Here is a 19,585-nt window from a genome sequence, read left to right on the forward strand (position 1 = left end):
CTGCAGAGTGCATGCCAGACGTTCAGTGCCTTGCAAGGAATGGGATTCCCTATCCAGGAATGAAGGAAGAGGGGAGACTAACAAACAGAGTGACATCTATCATCACACTGCACTTGGTAAGGAAATCCCTCCCTCTAGATGCAGCCTTCTCAACCGAGTCCTGAAATGTAAAGGCATTGACCGTGTTGCCATCTGCACATCTGTCACTTCACATGGGAATGCTGTCTCATCACCCCATTACTTTCACTGAGACCTCACAGCATCTTGGTTTGATTTGTGGCCTTCAGGGTCAGACCTGGCTTTGAAGCCTGGCCCTGCCATTTACTAGCTGTGTAATCTACCTTTGCAAAGCCTCAGTTTCTCCATCAGTAAAATGGGGATGACAACCAAATCGTTATAAAGATTAAATACTCATTAATTAAATAATTCATGTAATTGCCTTAGCATATTGAAAATGCTTCATGCTCCATTTTTAAGAAGTGCCTGAATTATGTTATCATTAAAAGTAAGTCTAGGAGTCCCTTGTTCAGTTCATTGATTTTGTCTGCACAATTTGGGGCCGGATTTATCTTTCTGGGGGTTATTTGGTAAGAAGGTTATTGATAGTTCTCCTATAAGAAGTGGGAGAAGACCCAAGTGCACTGGAATGGACTGGGCTTGAGGTTAAATCCTGAAGTGACTCAGGTTCCTGAAGATGTGAGAGGCTTTCAAGCTGCTGTAGCCTTTGGGTGATGAATGGCCTTCTTGTGACCATGCAGTAGAACTGATCATGCATTTTACCATTTGGGTGTTTCTTAATATTTATTGGGAAATCATTTAAATATTATAATTTTGTTGAGTTCTACAAATGCATACAATAGAAACTGTCATTATAAATAATTTACATTATGAAGATGAAAATCGTATTTCTTTAAACTTGCATTTCTTTAGTTACTAGTACAATTGACTCTTTTTCATAATCTTATTGAATCTTCTTATTTCTTCTCTGTAAATTGTTTCACATCCTTTGCCCATTTTCTTATACAGGATTAATTTCATTGATCTGGAGTAGCTCTTTACATATTAAAGATAAACTCCTTTCCTCCTCATATAGCACTTTATATATTAAAGATAAACCTCTTTTTGCTGCAAAGTTTTCCCCAGTCTTTTGTTCCCTTTTTATTTAAAACAGAAGTTTGAAATTTTTATATAGCTGAAGTTATTGATCTTCTTCCTTTGTAATTACTTTCATTGCTTTTAAGTTTAGAAAGTCTTTCCTTACTTCAAAAGTAGTTAAATGTGCACCTATATTTTCTTACATATTTTGGCATGTGGTTCATTGATTACTTTTAACTGCTTCATTTATTTAGAATTCTTAGTATGGTTTAAAAGTTATAAACTGGTACAGTCTTTCCGGAAAAATGTTTTTGCAATATGAATTAAAAACCACAAATGGGTTGGTGATCCTTGCCCTACTTCTAAAAAAGGTAACGAAAGAAAATGATCAGGCATACAGCCACGGATTTCTACTGAAGACAGTCATTCCGATGCTGCTTATATTAGCAAAAAATGGAAATAACTTCGAAGTCTCTCATGGTGGTGGAGTAAATATTGTTTAGCTGCACTGTCCAATAATGGTAGCCATCAGCCACATGCGGTATTTAAATTTAAATGTATTAAAATTAAATATTCAGCTCCTCGGTTGCTCAAATGCTCAGTAGCCACATGTGACAAGTGGCTACCATACTGGATAGCAGTGGTACCAAACATCCCCATTCTCACAGAAGTTTCTGTTGAATAGTGCTGCTCTGTGGCCATTAAAATCAGGTTTTGAAAGAATATTTAAAACCATTGGATAATTTATAATATGATGGTAAGTAAAAATATCAAAATATAAAATATTTACTGAATTCAGATTGGTTGCAGCAACTTTAATCATCAGTATCTTCATCAAATGCTGTTTTCTATAGAGGAAACCCAAACCCCGCCCTCACGAAGCTTGTTGTCTTAAAGAAAAGAGAAAAAAAACCCCAGAAAATCTGAAGTGCAATAGGTGCATAGGAATTTAATGAGATACACAGGGAAATGTAGCACATGGCACCTACTCTGTAGCTGTTAACTGACTGGAATTCCAAACGGGAATTATTACACTGGATCATATACAAGGCCTAATGAACACTGTATTCTGTGGCCAACAGTGGTCTCAAAAGAAGCCATGATTATCCTTCTGTCAACATCTATTGATATTATCCACCAAAGGCACAAAAACAACTTAGCAAACAAATGGCATTTAAGAACCTGGAGTACATAAAGCAAAGAACTTTACAGAGTACTTAGTAAATATGGAAAGGTTACAAGGCCTCTGAAACATCAATAAATAATCAACCACAACAAAAGAATGCTTCACTTATATGTGAATAAAACTTTGGAAAATGATGCCCATAAGTAAAACCTACATGCAATTTGTACTCAACCTTCCCACTAAGAACAATTGAAAAGTTAAACAAAATGTATATATTTTTAAATCTTGAAAGTATCAAAGAGTTAATAAAAGAGTGAGAAAAATATCTGGGAGAAGATGAAAATTTAAAGAGGTGGGCTCAGCATCTGGGATCACTTTTTAGCTGAAGCATCCAAGAGCTGATGTCCAGAGATCTCCAAGGATAGAAATAAACCAGTTTTTGAAAGGACTGCAATCCAGCTCTGAGCCATCTGGTCTGCCCATAAAAATCTCAAGCCCTGAAAATGGACTAAAATGATCCCAGTTTGTTATTCCCCCAGGAACCTGATAGAAATAACTCAAAACTCTCTAGAGGAATAGATCCTGATCCTAGGCCTCAAACTATTTCTACAAAACATTTTCAATATAATGTCCATCACACAATTGAAGATAACCAGTCACACTGGAGGAAAGATGAGTGGCAATCAAAACAGCTCTTAAGTGGCTCCAGAGTTTGTAATTATCAGATATGTACTTTAAATTGCTATGTGTACTGTGCTTGAGAATATAAAAAAATATTAAAAACTTAGTACATAACATTCTAAAAAGTGAGAGAGCAAATCTGAAAAAGAATCAAATGGAAATTCTAGAACTAAAAAACACAATACCTGAAATAACTCAATGGGTGAGTTCAACAGCAGATCAGACCTGAAGGGAGAATTTGTGAACTGGAAGACAGGCTGGAATGAAGCATGGAAAGGCAAAATTTGGAATATACAGAAGACATCATGGGAAACACAGAGAATATGGAGAAAAAAAATCTAACATTGGAATCCCAGGAGGAAAAGTGAATTGAAGCAATTTCATGGATGACAGCTGACGCCTTTCCCATGAATCCCCAAATTCATGAAGCCTTAGGAACTTCAGGGAGAAAAAAATAAGAAGAAATACACACTTAGAACCATCATTTTAAAACTACAGAGAACTAAAGATGAAGAGGAAAATCTTAAAGACAGTTGACCATAAAAGATTACCTTTAGAGGAACGACAGTTTAAATTATTATGGACTTTTCAACAGCAACAATGGAACCCAGGCGACAATGGAATATACCTTCAGTGGGCTGAAAGAAAATCACTGCCAACCTAGAACTGACATCCCCAGTAATAATATTCTTAAAGAGGGAGAGGGAAATAAATCATTTCAGACAAGCAAAAACTGAGAAGTCTGTACCAGCAGACTCACCATTAAAAAGATACCAGCGAATGTTCTTCAGGTGCAAAAAAAGGAAAAAAAAAAAAAAAAAGGAATCCCAGATGGAAGGTCAGAGATGCTGAATGAAGAAAAAGTATTAGAAAGGAAGGAGTCAGCAGGCTGACTGTACAAGAATGTGATGCAGAAGAGCCAGGAAAATCTAGCTTACAGGAGAGGTTATCTTCCCCTTATACAAGTTAAAAATTATATTTGGCTATCCTGCAAAAGAAAAGAGTTAAAAAAAAATCCTTGTATCACATTTTTGAATATATTTTTCACTATTTTTGGGTGGGGGGAAATCAGACGTCATGGAGAAAACATCAATATATTATACTGGGAATTCCCTGGCAGTCCAGTGGTTAGGACGCCACACTTCCAATGCCAGGGACCTGGGTTCAGTCCCTGGTTGGGGAACTAAGATCCCACAAGCCGCATGGTAAGGTCTATATATACATATAATACTGCATCTTTTTAAAAATATAAATGGTGAAAGTAACTACAAAGTAATAACAGAAAATGTTTGCAATAATTTATCAGCTACGATCAGGTTCAATTCTATGTGGAGGGAAACCTAGGGGTGGAAACAGGGGGGACAGAGGGTTCCTAAGAGGTTTCAGATACTATTTTACTCATTAGACCATGTATTTATCATTAATTGATAAAAACAGATAATGAATTAAGAAAGAGACCTAATTCTTTGTTGAATGTAGAGATATTCGTTGGTCTGGCAACCAGTACAGAAAAAGTTCTGTTTTCCATTATGTGAGTTGGAAATATACTATAAATGCAAATTTCTGATATTTATGATACAAGAGTAGGATAAGGAATAGTCTTTTCCTATGGTTTGTGAAAAAATGTAAATAGTCGTATTTGGGGGATAATTTAATTTTTCAGCCCAGACTACAGGTCCCCTTAATGTCCCCCCATCCCTGGAATTCTAAGATTCATCCTAAATACTGTGAGAATATTAGTCCTGAATTACTGAGATACAAGTCCTTGGTTCTAACTACAGGCCAACGGGGCTGCCAATGATTTTATTCCATTGTTCTCAAAGGACATCACTACTGAAAGGAATTATTCCATCAACAATGGTGCTGTTGAGTGGCCTTCTCGTTGTATTCCCGTCGCATTCACATTATCTACCCTGCCAGTCCCCTTTATTTCAAGGTGTTTCTACAGCCCTCTGCTCTCCTAAAACCCCCAGGCTGAAATGATAATTTATGTCCATGGCTTAACTGAATCAGTTCAGGAAGGTTCCCCACAGGCAGAAACAGCTGAATGGTAAAGCAGACATTTGTCATCAGTTGAATTCTATTCGCTGAGAACATCACTGTCCCAGGCAAATGTGAGAGAGGAAAAAACGGGCAGGAAGCACTCACTCACCTGCCGCAGTTTGGTTCCCACCATGGAGGCACTGCTGTCAAGCACAAACACCACATTCTTGGGTAACGGAGGAAGGTCTTTGGGGGCAAAGTAGTGCACAAAATAGCCATTTAGAACCTGGTGGAGGGGAAAGAATGTAAAAATGGTAGTACCCAGATTAGGCAGGAAAACAAACCAAAATGGATAGTCTATGGGATCTCTAATAAAAGTCAAAGGTAGCATGAAACAGAGTCTAGGGCCAGATTCCGTACCCAGAGCAAAAGCATCCATGGTCCTGATTCCTCCAACTAATTGCAAATTAATGAATTAGTTTATTTATTTAAACAGCTTTATGGGAGTATAATTGCTTTACAGTGGTGTGTTTCTGCTTTATAACAAAGTGAATCAGCTATACATACACATTTATCCCCATATCTCCTCCCTCTTATTTCTCCTTCCCACCCTCCCTATCCCACCCCTCTAGGTGGTCACAAAGCACTGAGCTGATCTCCCTGTGCTATGCGGCTGCTGCCCACTAGCTATCTATTCTACACTTGGTAGTGCATATACGTCCATGCCACTCTCTCACCTCGTCCCAGCTTACCCTTCCCACTCCCTGTGTCCTCAAGTCCGTTCTCTACGGCTGTGTCTTTATTCCTCTCCTGTCCCTAGGTTCTTCAGAACCTTATTTTTTTTTTTTTAGATTCCATATATATGGTTAGCATATGGTATTTTTCTCTTTCTGACTTACTTCACTCTGTATGACAGACTCTAGGTCCATCCACCTCACAACAAATAACTCAATTTTGTTTCTTTTTATGGATGAGTAATATTCCATTGTATATATGTGCCACAACTTCTTTATCCATTCATCTGTTGATGGACACTTAGGTTGCTTCCATGTCCTGGTTATTGTAAATAGAGCTGCAGTGAACATTGTGGTACGTGACCCTTTTTGACTTACGGCTTTCTCAGGGTATATGCCCAGTAGTGGGGTTGCTAGGTCTTATGATAGATAGTTCTATTGTTAGCTTTTTAAGAAACCTCCATACTGTTCTCCATAGTGGCTGTATCAATTTACATTCCAAGCAACAGTGCAAGAGGGTTCCCTTTTCTAGTAGCGATTGCATTGTATCTGCAGATTGCTTTGGGTAGTATAGTCATTTTCACAATGTTGATTCTTCCCATCCAAGAACATGGTATAGCTCTCCATCTGTTTGTATCATCTTTAATTTGTTTCATCAGTGTCTTATAGTTTTCTGCATACAGGTCTTTTGTCTCCTTAGGTAGGTTTATTCCTAGGTATTTTATTCTTTTTGTTCCACTGGTAAATGGGAGTGTTTCCTTAATTTCACTTTCAGATTTTTCATCATTAGTGTATAGGAATGCAAGAGATTTCTGTGCATTAATTTTGCATCCTGCTACTTGACCAAATTCATGGATTAGCTCTAGTAGTTTTCTGGTAGCATCTTTAAGATTCTCTATGTATAGTATCACGCCATCTGCAAACAGTTACAGCTTTACTTCTTTTCCAATTTGGATTCCTTTCATTTCTTTTTCTTCTCTGATTGCTGTGGCTAAAACTTCCAAAACTATGTTGAATAATAGTGGTGAGAGTGGACAACCTTGTCTTGTTCCTGATCTTAGAGGAAATGGTTTCAGTTTTTCACCATTGAGAACAATGTTGGCTGTGGGTTTGTCATATATGGCGTTCATTATGTTGAGGTAAGTTCTCTCTATACCCATTTTCTGGAGAGTTTTTATCATAAATGGGTGTTGAATTTTGTTGAAAGCTTTCTCTGCATCTATTGAATGACCATATGGTTTTTCTCCTTCAATTTGTTAACATGGTGTATCACCTTGATTGATTTGCGTATATTGAAGAATCCTTGCATTCCTGGGATAAACCCCACTTGATCATGCTGTATGATCCTTTTATTTTATTTATTTATTTTGCGGTACGCGGGCCTCTCACTGTCTTGGCCTCTCCCGTTGCAGAGCATAGGCTCCAGGCGCACAGGCCCAGCGGCCATGGCCCACGCGCCCAGCCGCTCCGCGGCATGTGGGATCTTCCCAGACCGAGGCATGAACCCGTGTCCCCTGCATCGGCAGGTGGACTCTCAACCACTGCGCCACCAGGGAAGCCCGTATGATCCTTTTAACGTGCTGTTGGATTCTGTTTGCTAGTATTCTGTTGAGGATTTTTGCATCTATCAGTGATATTGGTCTGTAGTTTTCTTTCTTTGTGACATCTTTGACTCATTGCTAATTTAATCTGTATAAAGTCATTCCTTAAAAGTATATCGACTACACTGACTAAATCAATTTAAATTATCCATCCCTTGACCCTTGTCACTGGAGAATCCTGCTCCCTTCATTATCTGGTTTTTCCTAACCACCTTTCATGTTAAGACATAAAGACTGCTTACATTCTGGATGCACATTAATACATTTTGATATTCCCGCCCTGTCTTTGGAGCAACATAACCTAAGAAAAAGGAGCCATGGGCCAGTCTCTCTAAATTAAAATTGAAGACGAACTAAGTTCTAACTTCATCTAAAACACCACAGGGAAAATTAGATTATAGGTTTCATTTGCCTCCAGATTACTGAAGCAGGAAACAGATAACCACAGCCTCCAGCAAGGGAACACTGCTGGTCTTCTTGGAGACATATTTGGGGTTAAAACAGATTTCCTAAGAATTGGTAGTTGTCTCTCCCTTAGGTAAGTATTGAAATCCCTAGTTCTAGGTGTTAACTAAGAGTATCAAGCAACTAACATGAAACAACAACAACGAACCCATTACCTGGATGTCCCCAATGCTCTGTTCCCTATTAACATCATATCTAATGATGAAATCTCCCAAAATGCCATTCTGGGCAATCTTGGCTTGTTGGACCACAGTAGGTTTAAAAACGACTTTGGCAAAAGTTTCGTTTTGGTTGATAACAGTAGAAGGAGGTGGCCCAGAATCATCTGTAAGCAAGATATAAAGATAATTAATAACTGAATACATAAATTTTTCCTGAAAAGAAACAAGATCTATTTTGCATGGACACAAAGTGTTAGACTTTATTCCAGTGCAGGTTTATGTTTCATATGAACTCCCAAAACTTTGTACAGATAACGTATCACGATGCACCAGGTATGTTAGCATATATTTCACTTCTATGCCTCCTTTTAAATCTTTTCTTATAAGAATTTTTAAAATACGCAAAAGTAGACAGAACAGTAAAATGAACTCCCATGTACCCATCACCTGACTTTAACAGTTATCAACCTTTTACCAATCTTCTGCGTCTGTTTTTATGTATCCTCTCACAATTGTTTCCTAGAATTTTAAAACAAATCTGAGCCATCATACTTCATCCATGAATACTTCAGTATATATCTCTAACTACAAGAACACTTTTTAGTGTAACCACAAAACCACTGGCACAAGTAACAAAATTAATGCTCAGTGCTTAATTATCAACCTATACTCAGTTTGTATTTAAATTTTCCTGAGTCTCTAGAACCTATCTGGGAACAGTTGCTTTGTTTGAATCAGGATCATAACAAAGTCCCCACATCACATTTGGTTTATGTTTCTTAAATCTCTTTTAATCCACTAGTGTCCCCCCTCTTCACCTTTTTTCTAATGCTACACATAAGTGTTGTAAAACACTGGTTATTTGTCCTACGGAGTTTCTTACATTCTGTATTTTGTGATTGTTTACTTGTCCTGTCTTTTAACTTGCTCTTCTGAAGCCCTGGTCCCCAATTCTGGGTTGAATGTAGCATCTGGGGGAGTAGAAAACGTACCAATGCCCGGGCCAAGAGCTCATTTAATTGGTCTGCGACACAGCCGAGGCATCAGGATGTTTAAATTCCCCGTGGGAGTCTAATGCTCAGTTAAGATTGAGAATCACAGCTCAGTCCCCTGTAGTTCCTGTGTTCTGGTGGGTAGAGCTAGAGACAGGCTACACTCAGCTTCAGTGCCATGGACAAGAACGCTTCTTGGTGATGCTAAGTCCCTACTACTTTATCACATCAGAAAGTACACAATATCCAGTTGGCTACTTTTAGTTGCAGTAAGATTCATGGTGGGTTCTGATCACCCACGATAAAGTTCCTCATCAGTCTTTCCCTTAATAGTTTTATCAATCACTGATGATATCTGCCTGTTCGCTATTTCATTAGAGTCGCAGAAGGCTGCTTTCTAATTCTGTCATTCCTTCCATATGGAATTCTTCAGTAAGGAACACTCTTCCTCCATCAATCATTTGGTTGCTCTAACATACTGTTTGTCCAGAAAACTTATGACTCTTTAAAGAAAAAATTTCCCAAAGCTTTCCCCAGCATGAAACTTAGGATATAAATTAGAATTCCAGAAAGAGGATAAATGGATTTTATGTGATTTAAGAAAAATTAGTGATGACAAAGAGCATCTCGTTTCACTCCTAACCTTCATTCCTTCCGTAGGACACACTACAGAGAATTATTTCGTGGACTACCCACCTTTGTAAATCCATACACCATGTCTATATACCGAATAAAAGAAACCCAAATTTTTGAGATCTGCATGCATCATGAAGAATATGAAAACAAAATGAGGAATTCGTAAACATCAGTATGTGGACTTTTTATCTGAATAAATCAAAAGCCGGAATCAAAGCCCGGATTAAAACTGCTGCACAGCATCTGATTCTCTTTTAAAATCTATTTAAGTTGATACCATGGAGTAAGCTGACCAGCAATTTTCCATCCCTAATTAGCAAAATAAAAAAGGAAATGAGGTATAATTTGTCCATGGTAATTTGTGTTTAAGAATAAACTTCTTGGGCTTCCCTGGTGGCGCAGTGGTTGAGAGTCCGCCTGCCGATGCAGGGGACACGGGTTCGTGCCCCGGTCTGGGAAGATCCCACATGCCGCGGAGCGGCTGGGCCCGTGAGCCATGGCTGCTGAGCCTGCGTGTCCGGAGCCTGTGCTCCACAACGGGAGAGGCCACAACAGTGAGAGGCCCGCGTACCGAAAAAAAAAAAAAAAGAATAAACTTCTTTCTGTTAATGGCTTATTAGACAAAAGTCAAAGGAAGCTTAGACATTTCCTTCAACAGAACTGACAATTATTATTTAGAGACCATTTAGGTGTAACCTTAACAGGAACCAGCAGGCAGAACTGACTCTTCTATTATTTGTACTTATCAAGGGCAGGGATTTCAGGAGTGACCAGAGAGCTAGCAAACAGAAAGCCTGTTCTTACAGAAAGTCAATTGTATGCAAGAGAACATACTTCCAACAGATCTGCTCATCTGAAGAAGGAGCTGTGAAAATCTCAAAGGCATGCTGACAAGTGCCAGCCTGTGTTTCCTGGAGTCAATCTTTCATTGTCATTACTGGCAAAGCCCCAAGAGTGAGAGGTATGATAATACATAAGCTAAGAACTCAGGATCACAAATGAGTCAGAAGGACCTGCATTTGATACTGGGTCTGCCTCTCATCATCTCTGAGGCTCTGGGCAGGTTATTGAGCCCTGGTTATCTCATCTATAAGATGGATGAATGGTCTACCAAACACACTATTGAAATGGTTGTGATGTGATGTACCTAGCACCATTCTGATTCATGGTGGGCAGTCACGCTAGCTAACATTATCATCAACCACAAAGGGGTACAAAAAATAGAAGGGCCAGTGAATTCTAAAACACAACGTGTCAAACTTGGGATACTTCTTGCAACGAAGAGGAAAGAACTACTGCTATTCGCAACATGGTTGAATCTGAGAGTCATTTTGAGTGAAAACATAAGATACAAAAGAAAGTATTCACTGTTTCCATTTACACAAAACTCAAGAGCAGGCATAACTCACTCATGGCAATTGAAGGAGCCTAGCGGTTCCCTTGGGGGGTGAATACTGACTGGGAAAGAGGATAAGGGGACCTTTTGGGGTGCTGAAAATACGTCTTGACCTGAAGGTAACTGGTTGGGTATATACATAGGTAAAAATTCATTAAATTCCACACATAAGATTTATACACTTTATTCTGGGCATAGCCCAATTTTTAAAAAAAATTAAACTCATTGAAAGCTGTATAGTCCAATAGATGGAACAAACAATCCCTGGGATGGAACACAGTATTATTTGCCAAATGAACCTCTATCTTAGGGTAAGTCTGTTTGTGTAGGCATTTATATGGGGATTAGGTGTATTCATTGTAGTTCCAGCTGGCAGAATGAGGACCAGGGACAGAGTTACGAGGAAGCACTTTCGCGCAGCATCTCTAAGCTCTAAGTGTATTCATTGTAGTTCCAGCTGGCAGAATGAGGACCAGGGACAGAGTTACGAGGAAGCACTTTCGCGCAGCATCTCTAAGCTCTAAGTGTATTCATTGTAGTTCCAGCTGGCAGAATGAGGACCAGGGACAGAGTTACGAGGAAGCACTTTCGCGCAGCATCTCTAAGCTCTAAGAAAGATGTCCTGTTGGCAGAAGCAGCTTTCACGACTCATCTCACTAGAAGTGTTCCAGCGAACGCTGGATGGGCTCATCACCTGCAGGGGTGATGCAGACCAGCTCTACCACGTAGTTTTGGGCCAGCAGCATCAGTATCACCTGGGAACTTGCTAGAGACACAAATTCTTGGGTTCATCCCAGAAACTCTGAGTCAGAAACCCTGGAGGTGGGACCCAGGAATCTGTATTTTCACAATCCTTCCAGGTGATTCTGGTTCCTGCACAAAGACAGTGGTCATGTGCCTTTGATATATGTAATTGGGTGCCACTAGATTCTCTCTAACCTTAAAATTCTACATGAATGAGATTTGACTCTCTTTACACTGTCAGGACATACCTACTATTTCATGTTTCAAGTCTCTCTCATTGAAATGGTCTTTACAATTACCCTGAATTAATACCATGCATGGTTGAATGAAAGTACTGAGGATTAAAAAGTATAATTTCTCTCTTCATAAGTAATTGACTAGGCTCTTTGATATAAGCCATGAGAAAGGATAGTGTATTATTATTTTTGTTTCCTACTGACCTCTGATGTTTGCTAGTGCATGATGAAAATTCATGAGATTCTTCTAAATAGGCTTATTTTATGTGCCCAAAGAGTGGGCTGATTCCCAGTTGGGTTATTCACCAAGAAGCCCGGTTCCTGAGATTGACCTCCACCCACTAAGTACCAGACAGTCAATGTGACCCAAGGAATTTTCCACTACCTATCAAAAAAAAAAGAGGTCTGCTGGGAAAAATTCCAGAGTAGTATCTCTAGAAAATAAAATCCTCTTTTTATTAGAGAAGGAAAAAATCTTAATAAAAAATTTATTAGAGAATGAAAAAAATCAATGAGATTAGTATAGGCTGCCCACAGTTACTGACCAAAATCTCAAAGCAGAATAGTACTATTTAGCTTTTCCTGACTGTGAACTGGGGCTCATCCTGGTGACCGCCACAAAATCGTAAGTACAATGAGCTAATTTAGTAGCAGGGCCCTCAGCAATCACGGGATGTGTCCTAAACATAATGAAGAGTGCAAGGCAACAGGTTGGGAGCAGACCAAGAGTGAGAATCTGACCTACTTTTCTAATGAGAAACCACATATTTTTTCCTCCTATTGGTTTGCCTTCCTTCGTGCCCACTTGGTCAGGGATAGCAGTGAACTTCGGTGATTGCTCTGAATTGAAGGAAACTGTGTCTTCTCATGTCATCCCCCTGTTTTAATCCAAGCATCAGTGGTCTTGTGTAAGATGACCTTCGGGGGCACAAGACTGCCTCTAGAGCATCCTTGAGAAGATTCACCGACTGCTCTTTTCCCATCCACCGTTCCCTGCTTCTCAGGTCACTAGCATCCCCACGATGCCCTCTTCCTGTCTAAAGCCCCATATTTTCGAACAAGAAGATACGTGTTATTTTAGAACCCACATAATACTGAAGGAAGTGGGCTCTAGAGTTTGGGGGAGACTCAAAATGACAGACTTAATATCTCTGAGCCTCAGTTCCACATCTTTTAAATCCACATCATAGAATCACAGTCAGAATTAAGTGACATCATATATAAAAGCAAGTGAGGATGGCACATGGTAGATGCTCAATACATAATAGCCCCAGCCTCTCCCCCTTCAGAAGTACCTTCTTATTCTTTTTGTCTAGGATGAAAGGCAACTCATGAGGGAAAAAAAACTCTTTGGTCACACAGTTTACATTTTCCCGTAACAGGTTTCTCTACACCACTAAGAGCTTAGTAAAAACAAATAATCATTATTTAGAGGAAAAAATGCACATCATAATGAACATTCTTAACAGGGAATTCAAGAATGTTGATACAGAGAATGATCTTTATAAAGTATAATGGAATTAGTAGCTTCCCAAGAGCTCCCTGAAATTATATACAGAATTTGGCATGAAAGTGTACATGTAGGGACTTCCCTGGTGGCGCAGCGGTTAAGACTCCATGCTCCCAATGCAGGGGGCCCAGGTTCGATCCCTAGTCAGGGAACTACATCTCACATGCATGCCACAACTAAGAGTTCGCATGCCACAACTAAGGAGCCCACCTGTCGCAACTAAGACCCAGCACAACCAAATAAATAAATAAAATAAATATTTTTTTCAAAAAAGAAAGTGTACATGTGTATTTTTTTCTGGAGAGATGTCTGTAGCTTTCACCAGATTCTCCAAGGAGCCCCCATAAAGTTAAGAGCCATGCATACAAGTGCCATTAAATATTCCTATTTTTCCCACTGATTCTATCTTGTAATGATAAGGCACGTCATCTATTTTGCATAAAGCATGAAGAGAACAGGGATGTTATTCACAAATAAACACTCCCCTCCTAGACAACCACCTGGGGGAAAAGGGAAGCTGACTGGTATGTACAGTGTCTAAAGCTGAAAAGATTTAGGAGCAAAGAACCACAGTCAAAGTCATCAGCTGAAAGCTACACCTCTTTGGATCAACTGATGGGGGATTTCCTGGCCTCTGTTTCCTGTGGGCCTTGGGTTTGCCAACTGTCGGAGAAAAACAGCCAACACCTGGTGATTTTATAAAAGGATTTCCAAACAAACACTGTCTACTCATTTCCCCTTGGAAAAGAGGCTAAACTGTCTATACTTGCTTATGTAACCGTCTCACCTGGGCTCCAGTGGGGAGATTTCTTCAATAAAGGGCAAGTCAAAAACATGTGAATAATTGGCCAACTACCCTTCAATGGTCACGATAAAGACAACATTCAAGCAAACTGGCAGAGCATTAAAAGAAAAAGTGATGGGGATGTAATTATGGCATGGCGACTATGGTTAATAATACTGGGTTGCATATTTAAGAGGTGCTAAGGGAGCTGACCTTAAAAGTTCTCATCATAAGGAAAACAATTCTGTAACCACGTATGGTGAGGAACGTCGCTAGGTTTATCGTGGTCATCATTTTGCATTAGATACAAAGAAATCATTTTGTTGTACACCTGAAACTAACATAATGTATGTCAACTGTACCTATATTGGATAGGTCTCGGGGAAAAACAAAGTGGTAAAGTTGAGGCAATGAAGACGGAAAAGAATTTAAATACCATCGTAAGTCCCCTATTACATGCGGTTTTCTTATTGGAACGGGGCTTTCTCCTCTGTATTGATAGCTGGTATTTTAAATCCTTTTGGAAAATAGCATCATATAGATATGACAACATATAGCATAGAATGATAATGCAAAGTTACAGCTGAAGGCGTTCAAATGCAACTCCATCACTGTATAGGTAAGCGGTGTTTGCCCAGATTTCTTAGCCAATTAGCTTACTACTTCACTCCTCACTCAAAGCTCTTTCTTTCCCCAAAACGATACATTACTGAGTCTCAGGTTTCCCTGTTTGAATGACTTGCCCAGAGAAACTATGCATGAAAACAAGTACAGCTACCTCATACATTCTAAATGCAGATAACCCCTAAAAACATGAATTACCCCTTCCTGATACCATTTTGTGTCCACTGATGACCTCCAACATTAGCTGCTCTAAGCGCTTGAAACTGGACCAAATGAAGGCCCAGCAAAAGCAGTGCTAGGACAGCAAAGGAATATAAGACTAAGAGGTTTCTGGTAAATTCTTCTACGTTGTCCTCTGGCACTCAGGCAGAACATGGCCCAATCACTGAGAAAACCTGGGTGGCATTTTATAGATGCATCCTTACAGAGGGTGTCCTTATACTACTATTGAAAACTGCCAATTCTTCTTACCCATTAGGATGGCTACTACCAAATAAAACACACACACACACACACAAGAAGAAACAAAAAAAACCCACCAGAAAATAGCAAATGTTGTCAAGGGTGTGGAAAAACTGGAACCCCTGTGCACTGTTGGTGGGAATATAAAATGGTATAACGCTGCAGAAAATGGTACGGTGGTTCCTCAAAAACTTAAAAGTAGAACTGCCATATGATCCAGCAATTCCACTCTGGGGCATATACCCAATAGAAGTGAAAGCAGGATCTCAAAGACCCTACATGCCATGTTCACAGCAATACTATTCACAATAGCCAAGAAGGGGAAGCAACCCAAGTGTCCTTCTACAGATAAATGGATGAACAAAATGTGGTTTATAAGCACAATGGAATACCAGTCAGCCATGAAAAGGAAGGAAACCCTGTTGTGTGCCACAGTATGGAGGAACCCTGAAGACATGATGCTAAGTAAAATAAATCGGTCACGAAAAGACAAATACTGTATGATTCTACTTATACGAGGTCCCTAGAGTTGTTCAACTCATAGAGACAGAAAGTAGAATGGTGGTTGCCAAGGTCTGGGGCAGTGGAAGAAGGGAGAGTTGTTAAATGGATATAGAGGTGCAGTTTGGGAAGATGAAGACATTCTGGAGGTTTTAAATAAACACAGCACTACTGAACTGTACACTGCAGAACGACTAGGATGGTCAATTTAATGTTATATGCTTTTTACCACAATTTAAAACTTGTTAATTTTTAAGTGAACTTGTTTACAAAACAGAAATAGACTCACAGACATAGAAAACAAACTTACGGTTACCAAAGGGGAAAGGCGGGGAGGGATAAATTAGGAGTTTGGGGTTAATACACACACACTACTATATATAAAATAGATAAACAACAAGGACCTACTGTATAGCACAGGGAACTATACTCAATATTCTGCAATAACCTATAAGGGAAAAGAATCTGATGGAGAAAAAAAATATATATATATTTATGTATAACAGTCACTGTGCTGTACACGTGAAACTAACACGACATTGTAAATCAACTACACTTCAATTACAAAAAAAACTTGTATTGATTTTTCAAAACTGCCCACTCTAAGCTCTTCAAGGGCAGTGACAACGCCTTGGACATCTGCAGGTGCCAGGCGTTCAGCACAGGACGTGGTGAGGACTCAAGGTAAGCTTGCGGAACATTTAACGTGGACACGACTCAGCACATTGGCACATACTCGGGCAGATGAATGGAAGGGCCCTTCAAGAGGGTCATCTTGAAAGTGTGCTGGTGGGTGTGGCAGATGCTCTAGTTGATACATGTCACCTGCATCCACCTCTGGATGCAGCCACACTTGCGGTGGACAGTGCCATTCACCCGGACAACACCCCACCTCGCACAGCAAACTAAGACAGCAGGAGAAAGGAAGAAACAGAGTGAGGCCTCCCAGAGAAGAGCAGGATGGTCACCAGTACCAAGTGAAAGAGAGAAGGCTACCCTCCCTGGTGTCTCGGAGCCACCCTGCTCAGAGCCAGTGCCGACCCAACTAGAGCCAACATTCAAACAGACAAGTAACATGGGTCCTCCTATCAGCATTAAAAACAGAACAAAAAAAAAAAAAACAAATTCAACCATGGAGCCAAATGATTCATACCTCAATAATTTCTGCACTGAACAATGCTGGAAACCCTCACATAACAACCAGATTGCTTCCTGGCAAATGTACAGAGGCCAAGAGGGGCCATGCCCTTCCAGCTGCAGACTGGAGACTGGATCCAGGGGAAAGACACACAGCAGTGGGGAACCGGAGCTGGGGGTGAACCATTAGTCACAATGCAGCCTTTAATAGGGCAGAGCACCAGATTTAGCAAATAAAAAGACAGGATGTCCGGTTACATTTGAATTTCAGATAAACCACGAATGATTTTTTTAGGATAAGTATGTCTCAGATACTGCACAGGATATACTGTTTATCTGAAATTCAAGTGTAACGGAGCATCCTGTCTTTTATCTGGCAATTCTGGAAAAGGGAGGGATCTAGATTCTTGTAACCAGTCTTCTGGAACCAAATTCTGTCTCCTAATCCCTCCTTCACAACAGAATAAGAGCTACACCCAAGAGCTGACAAAATTGACCAACTTAAGCCAGGAATGTATTGAAAATCCAATAGCATCTTCACTGCCGACAGTTATTTATTCCTAAATTCTTCTAACAAATTTTTATTGAGCACCCATTCTATGCCAGGCACCACACTAGGTGCCTTGATTACAATCCTGAGAGCCTTCACAGCAAAAGGCAGAGTCATGAGGTTACCAGACCAAGCAAAGAAAAAGAGAAATAAGATTTTTAAACAGATTCAACCAACCCTTCATTGTGCATCTATGGATACGCAGGACACAGGCTAGTCTCTGATCAAAAGTGACTTGAGGGCTTCCCTGGTGGCGCAGTGGTTGAGAGTCTGCCTGCCGATGCAGGGGATGCGGGTTCGTGCCCGGTCCGGGAGGATCCCACATGCCGCGGAGCAGCTGGGCCCGTGAGCCACGGCCGCTGAGCCTGTGCGTCCGGAGCCTGTGCTCCGCAACGGGAGAGGCCACAACAGTGAGAGGCCCGCGTACCACAAAAAAAAAAAAAAAATGCAGCTGTCTGAAAATAGAGACAGATGGTAGATTGGTGGTTGCCTGGGGCTGAGGTGGGAACAGGGAGTGACTGCAAGTAGGCACAAATATCTTTTCGGGGTGATAGGAATGTTCTAAACTTGGATTGTGCTGACGTTGCATAACTCTGCAAAGATACTAAAAATCACTGAATTATAGACTTAAAATGAGAAAATTTTATGCTATGCAAACTAAGCTTCAATAAAAACTGCTTTTTCAAAAAGCAAAGAATATAAGCGATAAACAATGAAAGTCACAGAACCGTATCTGTTTAGTGGTAGAGAAACTTTTCAACATTGTTCTTTAGCTTTACAAATAAATAAGCATGTTAAAAAGCACTCATAAAAAATCTGTTTCTCATAGAAATTCAAATAATATCAAACCCCAAAAATACAGCTACCCAGGCCTCACCCAGATAAATTCTAATTCACGTGTTTGAGGTAGGACCCAGTCATCTGTGTTTTTTTTTTTTTTTTTAACCTCTCCTGTGACTGTAGGGTATAGCCAGGTTTGAGCATCACTGATGTAAAGCAAAAGGGGATAAAACAGGCAAGGTGGGCTTCCCTGGTGGCGCAGTGGTTGAGAGTCCGCCTGCCGATGCAGGGGACGCGGGTTCGTGCCCCGGTCCGGGAAGATCCCACGTGCCGTGAGGCGGCTGGGCCCGTGAGCCATGGCCGCTGATCCTGCACGTCCGGAGCCTGTGCTCCGCAACAGGAGAGGCCACAGCAGTGAGAGGCCGGCATACCGCAAAAAAAAAAAAAAAAAAAAAAACAGGCAAGGTACCTTATTTCTTATTTTGTTTATCTCATTTTATGTTACTCCTAGCCATCAGGGATCTGATCATAAATGAAAGTTTTATGCCCCCCTCCAGTTTTTTTTTTTTTAATCATGGAAAGGGCAGTAATTTTGGTGCCACAGGGCCATAAGAAGTTTGAGATTTTAACCTAGAGAGTGAAATAACCAGCTTTAAACATAGATGGAATATCTATCCTGGTGTATGACTTGAGAAGATCACACATCTAGGGATGTTCCAGGAAAGTCTTAATTTCAAATACTCTGTTCCACTGAGCTCACAAATCATAAAAATATTTTAGAGGACAGTTACTGGAGGAGAAGGGAGCAGGGTGACGGATGAGAGAGGGAGTCTGGTCTTGTACCGAATACCAATTTGTATCCTTTTAGAGTTTGAACCACGCACGTGAGTTAACTATTTTAATACTCCAGAAAGTATAATGCTTTGGCTTCCAAAGTACATCTCACCGAATTGGCTTTCACATTGAGAAAAAGCCCATTCGTTTACGATTCAATAGCCGTGGATCCAATCCCCATACATCGGACAAGTAAACTGAGGCAAAGGTAGGTTCCACTGCTTTTAGCCTTTCCCTTTCTTTTTACATAACTAGGGAGAGACTCGGAATTTGAACTCACACCCTCAGTATTTTACAAAAGCTCCCAGAGAGGGCTGTTCTAGAGGTTGAAGGAGATAATCTTGTGTGCAAGGGCCGAGTCTAGTAGCTAGCACACAGTCATCTTTATCTAGAATTGCTTCCGTAAAGATGTCACTGGGTCCAGTGGTCAGAGAAGTCCAGAAGTCTGACCTCTTAAGGACAGCCAGATCTATCAGAGGCATGTGCTGGCTCCGGTCCACATTCACACGATCACAGCCAACGTCCTGGTCTAAGTGCTATTCTAGCTGCACCT

General features: G+C 40.3%; 1 protein-coding gene across 2 annotated transcripts in view; it reads right to left on the bottom strand.

Moving 5' to 3' along the window:
* Positions 1–19,585, bottom strand: part of ITIH5 (inter-alpha-trypsin inhibitor heavy chain 5) — a 73,742-nt gene that overhangs the window by 28,810 nt on the left and 25,347 nt on the right. For both annotated transcript variants that reach the window (XM_024732321.1, XM_024732322.1), the window contains exons 6-7: positions 7,841–8,010; positions 5,055–5,171 (exon numbers count right to left, since the gene is read on the bottom strand). In XM_024732321.1, coding sequence (XP_024588089.1) covers positions 5,055–5,171; positions 7,841–8,010 — 287 coding nt within the window. The remainder of the gene's footprint in view (positions 1–5,054; positions 5,172–7,840; positions 8,011–19,585) is intronic.

The sequence above is a fragment of the Neophocaena asiaeorientalis genome, unplaced genomic scaffold, assembly GCF_003031525.2.
Source record: "Neophocaena asiaeorientalis asiaeorientalis breed wild unplaced genomic scaffold, Neophocaena_asiaeorientalis_V1.1 scaffold176, whole genome shotgun sequence".
Classification (NCBI taxonomy): Eukaryota; Metazoa; Chordata; class Mammalia; order Artiodactyla; family Phocoenidae; genus Neophocaena; species Neophocaena asiaeorientalis.